This window comes from Enhydra lutris, unplaced genomic scaffold (genome assembly GCF_002288905.1).
Source record: "Enhydra lutris kenyoni isolate GAN:26980312 unplaced genomic scaffold, ASM228890v2 scaffoldscaffold22, whole genome shotgun sequence".
NCBI lineage: Eukaryota > Metazoa > Chordata > Mammalia > Carnivora > Mustelidae > Enhydra > Enhydra lutris.
Window position 1 is genome coordinate 16,522,566 of NW_019154106.1, and position 8,591 is coordinate 16,531,156.

Consider the following 8,591-nt stretch of genomic DNA (forward strand, 5'->3'; position numbering starts at 1 on the left):
TTCTGCGGCAACTCCACTTACTCCCACTTTATGATATGCTCCTTCCCCTATCCCTATATATCTACCTCCCCATTGGTCTGAAATTCCTCCCCTGTGGATTCACTGCTTTGGTTTTTCAAAGTCTGAACATACTGTGCAACCCACTCGTTTTGGAGGAAGCATGACACCTTCCCGGGCATCCAAAACTCGGAAGTGGAAGGATGGGAGGGCAGGGAAAAAACTGTAACGGAAAGTGAGAGAGCTCCTGGAGCTTTGCTCAAAGGTACGAGCTGTAGGCTACACTGGGACCAACCTCAAGGACATAGGGAGTCCAAAGAACTGTTGACACGCTGTGCCCTGCACCAAAGGGAGCCTCCCCGGGGCAAAGAGCCAGGGCCAAGGCTCAAATTCCACCAGAAGGTAGGGGCGTGGAGCGGGGTGCCCTGTACTTCCAACCCTTGCCTGAACTCTGCAGCGGCTCTGGCTCTGAGCTCAGGCCCAGCGGCACCCCGGCCGGAGGGGGCGCTCGCTCTCCCAGCCAATGTCCGGCCACAGCAAGGCGCCACTTTGTTATTCGGTCTCCCTGGCGGGGGCCAACCGGAGCTCGGGGTTCTCTTTACCAAGACGAGGTCCTCAGCATCTTCTACCGCGCGAGGTTGCGCTACACTCCCACGCTCCTCCGCCGCGGCCGCATCGCGGGCTTCCTACATGCATTCCCTCCCAAATTCCTCCTTCTCCCACCATCTCTGCCCCTCCTTTAGCAAGATGGCGGCGAAGGCACTTCCGGCGTGTGTCCTGACGGGTGCGTCCGGGCGGCAGCTGGAGGTGCCACGCAGCGGGTTCCACCCTCTTTCTGCAGCATAGTCTCTAACGGTGATGGCGGGCAGACAGTTTGCGTGGAGCGGGGCGGCTCTTCTCCAGCTCCTTCTTGGCGTGAATCTGATAGTGATGCCCCCCACCCAGGCCCGGAGTCTGCGCTTCGTTACCTTGGTAATGAGAGATGGGATGTCCTAAGGACTCGCCAAGAGCTGGAAGGGCACAGGCCCGCTGTTAGAGGGAGGGGCGGGGCTTGGGCTGGTGTCGGGGTCTCTCCAGGATCATGAGCGGGTTTAGGAGGAGACCCCCGGCCCGGAGGGTAGGTGGCCCGGTTTGGAATTGAAGTGGAGCCCCAGTTATTTTCGGGGGGCAGGCAGGGTGTAAGTAGTTCTGTATCAGGGCATAGGTCGGGTGAGTCTGTCTTGGGAAAGGGATATGATAGAACGAATGGTCAAGAGACTCACCCTTAAGCCTTTGGTGATTTCCCCCCAATTTCTCCCACCACCTGCATTGCATTCATTTATCTTTTCCTTTTTCACCTATATCTTTGGCTTCACCTATAGTCTCCACTGGCGTTGTGTTGGCCAAATTAGAATCTCTAGAACCTGTTCAAAGTTAGTGACTTACGAGCTGGGGTCTTTTGCAGTGGGCAGAATTAAGGCTTCACAGAAGGAGTAGGGCTTCCCTCCCCAGCAGGGCAAAGGTGGGCCCTGTGTCCCCATCGAGGAACCTTCTGACCTGGAGGCAAACTATTTTCTTTCCTCAGCTATACCGGCATGGAGACCGTTCACCAGTGAAAACATATCCCAAGGACCCCTATCAGGAAGATGAGTGGCCTCAGGGGTTTGGTCAGCTAACCAAGGTGGGTCAGAGGCCAGGCCCCCACTCCGGGTGTGCTGTAGCATGAGTGACCACAGAACAGGCCACAGAACTTGGGGGCCCCACCGAACTGTCATTTCCCATGTGGCTGCTGACTTTGACCAGATTTCTCAACCTTACTTTCCTCTGTGCCCAGGACAGGTGCCATACACAATGGGCCACTTAATAAATGACTTCTGTGATCAGATTGACCCACTCCTACTTATAGCCAGGGTAGATTTGGAAAGCAACACTGCCTAAGCCCTGTGGGATGTGTGAGCTGTCCCTTCCCTGTCAACCCTTGCATTTATCTGCAGGAGGGTATGCGACAGCACTGGGAGCTGGGCCAGGCTCTGCGGCAGCGCTACCAAGGCTTTCTCAACACCTCCTACCACCGGCAAGAGGTAAGGCTGGGAGCCCAAGAGGCAAGGGGAAGGGAACCTGCTGTTCTCACCCTCTGCCCTCAAGGAGCCTGGGCCACTCTGGCCACCTTTCATGCATTTTCGGTTACACCTACAGGACAAGGCATCTCAGAGCTGTGTAGCACAGTCCCAGAGGCCAAGTTGCCCCTCTTTGACTTGGAAAGGGCCAAAACAGATCAAGCATCCAAGCTCAGGGTTAAGGGCCTAGCGAAGTCTTTTCTGATTCTGTGAAATAACCTGGATTTCCCATCCAAGATGCTTCTCGAGTACCTACTAAGGGCAGTAGCACTCTGCATTAATGGTGCAGCACACAGATAGGATCTCCCTTTTCGCAGAGCTTAGAGTGTAGTGAGGGTGACATGATAAACCACCCAGGGCCAAGAGATAAAGAGCAGGGATCACGTGTAGAGAAGGCGTGTCAGGGAAGACCGGCCAGTGTTCCAGCTCCTTGAGGCCCTCCACCCCAGGGAGGGGGTTGGCTGTTCCTCTGGTTACCACTGTTGGCCATGGGCATCTCGATGTTATTGTTCCCTTGAGGGGCAGCTCTGTCCTGGTCTTGCCCTGCCTCACTGCATCCTCCTCCCTTTGCACAAGGAATTATCTCTGTTCCTTATTTCCTCTCCCTGATCTCTAAGCCACTTCATAAAGGGGGTATGTCTTTGGAGACAGTTTCTGCCTTCAAGGACTGTGATGTTGACAGGGAGATAGGCATCACTAGAAAACCGAACCGACAGACAGAACTGACAGCCTTAGTGACTAAGCACTTGGGACTGGGAGGTCATTTGAGCTAGAGCCATTTCCACAGGAGTTCTTCACAGACTGGGGACAGCCAGCCCCTAGCTGAGTGTTTGGACCTTTCCTGGGAAGAGGGACATGGAAGGTCAGAGAGGCGGAGACGGCCACCATTTGCTGGGTAACCATCAAGACAGGTCCTCCCGCCATGGCCCCTCCAAGGGGCCAAAGCTCCCACCCCACCCCCATAGGTGAGACTGGTGTTGTCATTGCAGGTTTACGTGCGAAGCACAGACTTTGACCGCACTCTCATGAGTGCTGAGGCCAACCTGGCTGGACTCTTCCCTCCCAATGGGATGCAGCGTTTCAACCCAAATATCTCTTGGCAACCTATCCCCGTCCACACTGTGCCCATCGCTGAGGATAGGGTAAGACTGGCCAGCCCTTCCCTGGAGGTGGTGAGAGGGACGACTCTGGCCATGAGCCTGACCGTGATCCCCAACTCCTTCTCTGCCTCTGTTCCCTGCCCCCCTTCGGTCTGCAGCTGCTGAAGTTCCCTTTGGGCCCATGTCCCCGCTACGAGCAGCTGCAGAATGAGACCCGACAGACACCAGAGTATCAGAATGAGAGTGTTCAGAATGCAGTGAGTGGGGCTCAGGCGGAGGTCACCACACTGGTCCTTTCCCCCAGGGCGGTACTGATCCCCTTGATCCATTTTTCATAGCAATTTCTGGATATGGTGGCCAACGAAACAGGGCTTACAGACGTGACACTGGAGACCGTCTGGAATGTCTATGACACACTCTTCTGTGAGGTGAGCCCACTTAGGGTCCCGGGTATGGCCTTTCTTCCCTCAAACCTCTGCAGGCCCAGGTGACCAGGACAAGTAGCATACCATGCCCGGATACCATTCCCACCGGGAAGGTCCAGGCAAGCCGCTTCTTGTGAAACCAAGGAATTTCCCTCATGGGTGAAAAAGAACCTCGGAGTGGGAAATGGTTTATTCTGTGTCAGCAGTTCTTGGCCCTCTCCACCCAGAAGTCTCATGGTGCCTGGCTCCATTCTGCTGAGTCACGCTTTCCGTGCCTGAGCTTCCTTTCCTGTGTTCTGTCCGCCATGTGTCCTGGTTCCAGTCCCTCAGCTTCACGTCTCATCTCCTCTCCCTCCCTCACACACACACAGGCACCTTCCCGCTGGGGAGGAGAGCTGTCCCCGGAGAGGCTCTGGCCTAGGCCTGGGAAGCTAACCTGCCTGCTGCGATACACAGCAAACACATGGGCTGGTCCTGCCGCCCTGGGCCTCACCCCGAACCATGCAGCGTCTGAGCCGACTAAAGGACTTCAGCTTCCGCTTCCTCTTCGGGATCTACGAGCAGGCAGAGAAGGCCCGACTTCAGGGGGGTGAGTGGCGGGCAGCGCGTCACTCCCCTCCTCAGGACCCTACTGCATTAAAAATCTGCTCTGGAGGGCTTCTCCCACACTTCCTTCTCCAGCTGTCGTGCTCTCTGCTCCTTCGAAACCAGAGCTCCCGTTAGCCCCCAAAGTCTCCGCAGTCCTCCGAATGCTTAGCTCCTCTGTCCCTGTAGAAAGGCCACTGTCGAGTTTGTGCGCTTCTTTTCTAGCATTCATATTCTTAAGTGTCACCTATGTCAGAAGACCCTCTGTCCCCTCCAGAGAACCACCAGGGGCCACTTTGACGAGAAGGCTGAGAGTAATACACATGCCAGTTTCCTGATCTGAGCCCCCAAGGGAGGGCTGGCTGTCACACTTTCCCGAGCCCACACGTGGCGGAGCGCCCATGTGCGGCCGCCATCTTGTGCGTTCTGAAGCAAGCTTAGGATTTTATTTGCTCCAGACCGGAGTAATTGTCCAGACGCCGGCAGGGCCTTGCAGCTCCTTTATGAATTGGCAGGTCTCTATGTCTATGTTGAAATACGGGTATCTTGTTTTATCTTGCTTCCCTCTGTAAATGCGAAAGCTCTTAGACAACAGAGGTGCTGGAGAGTTTTCTGCGTGATTCCTATGCCCCTGAGTAGAGTTCCCTGTGCCGGTGATCAGACCCAGGACTAGTAGAGGGTGAAGGGCCACACACGGGTCTGGTCAGAAGACGAGGTAGCTGGTGCCACTGACACTGGGGACTCTTCTCCTTCAGGAGTCCTGCTGGCTCAGATACGGAAGAACCTGACCCTGATGGCAACCTCCTCCCAGCTCCCTAAGCTGCTGGTTTACTCCGCGGTGAGCTCCCGTAGTCCCCGGGGTGCGGTCGTCAAGTAAGGAGCTGGATTTCCTCTCTCTCCAGCACCTGGGGGTGGGGCTGGGGGGGAGCAGTGCTGATGGGGAGCTCCGCTGTCTTACAGCATGATACCACCCTGGTCGCGCTGCAGATGGCACTGGACGTCTACAACGGGGAACAGGCCCCCTACGCCTCCTGCCACATATTTGAACTGTACCAGGAAGATAACGGGTGAGTGCAGCCACCAGTCTGCCCTCTGGAGGGGTACTGGTGTGGTGGCTGTGGGCGGCCCCAGGGCTCGGGTACCGGCCTTCGGAGCAGCTTCTGTCTCCTGTCAACCCTCAGGAATTTCTCAGTGGAGATGTACTTCCGGAATGAGAGTGACAAGGCTCCCTGGCCTCTGGTCCTGCCTGGCTGCCCTCATCGCTGCCCGCTGCAGGACTTCCTGCACCTCACAGAGCCTGTCGTGCCCAAGGATTGGCAGCAGGAGTGCCAGCTGGCAAGCGGGCCCGCGGACACAGGTGAGCTGCTGCCTGCCTCTGCGAGGAACGTCCCAGAACAGCTTTCAGTTCCTACCCACAGGTCTCCAAAGAGCTGCTGTACTTCCAACCCTCTGACTCATGTCACTAGACAGTTTACTTCCCCACCCCGAGACCATTCCTCACCCTCTCCCTCCTCCTCATTCTCAGGCGATGCCCTTCCTTCTCATATCACTGAGGAAACAGGGTGTCCAGGAGAGCATGGGCTCGTCCTCCCACCAGCAGTTCTTCCAGCTTATTTGCTGGCATAAGCCACCACCTGAGGCCGAGCTCCCATGGGTGCTCCAGGTCCATCTCACTTCCACAGGGACTTGTGGAGCCCCAGTGTTTCCTGTTTCCTGGGTCAGTCCCATCTTGAAAGTGTAACGAAGACCCGTCAGGGCCCCGTCTTCCTGCAGCCGTGCTCCGTCTCTGTTCCCTGTGAAAGTGGAATCCTTTGCCTAGACTCTGGTTCCGCTTGCTCAGTGCCTGTCCTGTCAGGCTTGCACTAGATGGCATGTGTCACCTTCTACCACAGTGAAGCCACTTTTGTAAAGGACCAATGGCCTCCTCTTATCAAAGCCTGATCAGTTCTCAGCTTCTCTCATCTCTTTTTTTTTTTTTAAGATTTTATTTATTTATTTGACAGACAGAGATCACAAGCAGGCAGAGAAGCAGGCAGAGAGAGAGGAGGAAGCAGGCTCCCCGCTGAGCAGAGAGCCCGGTGCAGGGCTTGATCCCAGGACCCTGGGATCATGACCTGAGCCGAAGGCAGAGGCTTTAACCCACTGAGCCACCCAGGCACCCCGCTTCTCTCGTCTCTTAGGGGCATGATATAATCGACTGTTCTTCTTTAGACACTTCCTCGGCTTCTCTGGCTTTTTTCTGACTTGTACGTGGCTTCCTTACTGGCTTTTTCTCCCCACAGAACAATGGGTGGCCCAGGTCTCATCTTGGTCTTTCCCCATCTGTGCCCACTGCCAAGGTGATCCCATCCAACCTCCCGGCTTCACATACTACTTCTGTGTGGAGTTCCATCCTTTTATGACTCAGATTCATGACCTTTCCTCTGAGCTACAGACTCACATACCCAGCCGCTGACTTGAGGTCTCTCCGAGCCGCCGTGTCTGACACCAAACACTCTTAAAACCCAAATCCACTCTTCCTCCACGTTCGCCCAGCTTCGCGAATGCCACATTCGTTACCTCCTTGCATAGGGTGACCCTGTGAGTCCTCTTGAATACCATCTTTCTCAGACCCCACATCCGGTTCACTAGCAGGATCTGCTAGATCCTATCAGCTTGACCTTTAAAATACATCCTCTTGGGGCACCTGTGTGGCTCAAGTCATGATCCCATGAGCCCCACATTGGGCTCTCTGCTCAGTGAGGAGTCTGCTTCTCCCTCTCCCTGCCTCTCTCCTCTCTTTCCCTGTCAAATAAATAAAATCATACACACACACACACACAAATATATATATATATATATAATATATATACATATACATGTATATGTATATATATATAAAATCAGTTCATATCTCTACCCTTCTCAGAATCTTCCAGTGGCTTCCTAGGACATTGAGAACAAAATCCAGGTTCTTCCCCACAGCCTTCCAGGAGCCTCTGGTCTGATCCTCTGCTCTGATCTGTTTGCTCCTCACTTACTCTGCTGTAGTGATACTGATTTCGCAGCTGATCCTAGAAGGTGCCAAATGTATTCCCACATCAGTGCATTTTGTACTTACTTTCTGTCTACCCACCCCTTCCGCCCTTGTTCTAAGACCCTTTCTCTCAAATGCAAGTGTCTCAGTGAGTCCAGGTCTCTGGTCAAATTGTCACTTCCTTAGCGAGCCCTTCCATGACTGACCTACTACCTTTCCATCCTTTTCTCTTTGCTTTGTTTCTCTTTATAGCACTTGTCACTAACCTGGTATGTCCCATTGTAAGAGCACCTGGTGTCTGGTAGTCAGTCAGGTTTTTGTCGGAGGAACACTGATAAGCACTTTCTCTTCCCCTCCCCTACCCAGAGGTGATCGTGGCCTTGGCTGTCTGTGGCTCCATCCTCTTCCTCCTCATCGTGCTGCTCCTCACCGTCTTGTTCCGGATACAGGCCCAGCCTCCTGGCTACCGCCACGTCGCAGATGGGGAAGATCATGCCTGACAACCACTCAGCCCCCTTCCCTCTGCCTCCTAGGGGAGGGGGGCTGGGCCCTTGCTCCTGACTGTTGCTGCTCCCCAACCCGTGGACGGGAGACCCTGGGTTGGCCTCCCTCTGATGACCCCAACCTAGATGAACAAGTGGGACTCGGCTTGGCCCTTGGCACCTGTCACTCAGCATTCACGTGCCTCCCTGTTCACCAAGTACTGTGTTGGACTTCGGCTTTCTCCAGACAAGATTTGCCCCCACCATGCTTCCTAAGGACCAGAAGTGTAGACAAGTAGTCAAGCTTCACTCAGGACCCGGGATTGAAAAACTGAAGGAGTTAGTGCTTGTTCTGCCTCACCCCCCACCCCCCAAACCCAGCCTTGCTCTCTCTTCCAGCCCGGAGTCTTCAGCAAATGGTTCAGAGGACACAGTCTTGCCTCTCAGTGCTTATTATACTGGGAAAAACTGCACAACATCGGGGGTATGGACACTGGCCACTAAGGAACCGGATCGCCCAGAGGCCAGCCAGCCAAGTTTTCCTTTGTCCCCCTGAAGCCACTGTTAGAGTCAGACATAATGCTTCAGGCATCTTGTCAGCCTGCAGCTGGAGCAGGGCAGGAGGGTGTTGGTGCCAGGGAGGGGGAGGGGTGGGAGGGGGCGTGAGTTGCGGCGCAGACCTGACACTACTATCCCTCTCAGCGAGGCTGGGGTCTCTACAGACCAGAGGCCCATGCAGGTTGTGAGCTGGCCAGCTTGTGACTGTGGCCCCGAATAGGGCTAAGGTGATTTCCGGAGAATGAAAGTTCTAGACTCTTAGTGAGGTTTCTGTGCCTTTTCTTCCTTTGGGGGCCCCAGGGAGGGCTTCGGCCAGGGCAGTGCTGGAAGAT

The 8,591-nt window shown here is 54.9% G+C and overlaps 1 protein-coding gene across 4 annotated transcripts; it reads left to right on the top strand.

Moving 5' to 3' along the window:
• Window positions 1–817: 817 nt before the first annotated feature.
• LOC111150114 (acid phosphatase 2, lysosomal) lies at window positions 818–8,520 on the top strand. 4 transcript variants are annotated; one of them, XM_022507475.1, is made up of 11 exons: window positions 818–969; window positions 1,562–1,657; window positions 1,971–2,057; window positions 3,083–3,235; window positions 3,352–3,450; window positions 3,532–3,621; window positions 4,075–4,207; window positions 4,959–5,041; window positions 5,164–5,270; window positions 5,385–5,560; window positions 7,586–8,520. In XM_022507475.1, exons 1-11 carry the CDS (start codon window positions 856–858, stop codon window positions 7,717–7,719), a joined length of 1,272 nt encoding a protein of 423 aa, XP_022363183.1. In that variant the 5' UTR covers window positions 818–855; the 3' UTR covers window positions 7,720–8,520. The 4 variants fall into 4 exon arrangements, with proteins under 4 accessions (XP_022363183.1, XP_022363184.1, XP_022363185.1 ...); XM_022507476.1 differs by having other exon boundaries at window positions 4,959–5,076; window positions 7,586–7,651; XM_022507477.1 differs by lacking the exon at window positions 1,562–1,657 and having other exon boundaries at window positions 851–969.
• The last annotated feature ends 71 nt before the right edge of the window (window positions 8,521–8,591 follow it).

What these genes read in the sequence shown, in the direction of transcription:
- LOC111150114 (XM_022507475.1), top strand. Translation starts at nt 856, where the DNA reads ATGGCGGGCAGACAGTTTGCGTGGAGCGGGGCGGCTCTTCTCCAGCTC. An exon ending in GGTTTGGTCAGCTAACCAAG is followed by an intron (nt 1,658 to 1,970) that starts GTGGGTCAGAGG and finishes ATTTATCTGCAG; the next exon opens with GAGGGTATGCGACAGCACTG. An exon ending in AGCTGCTGGTTTACTCCGCG is followed by an intron (nt 5,042 to 5,163) that starts GTGAGCTCCCGT and finishes GCTGTCTTACAG; the next exon opens with CATGATACCACCCTGGTCGC.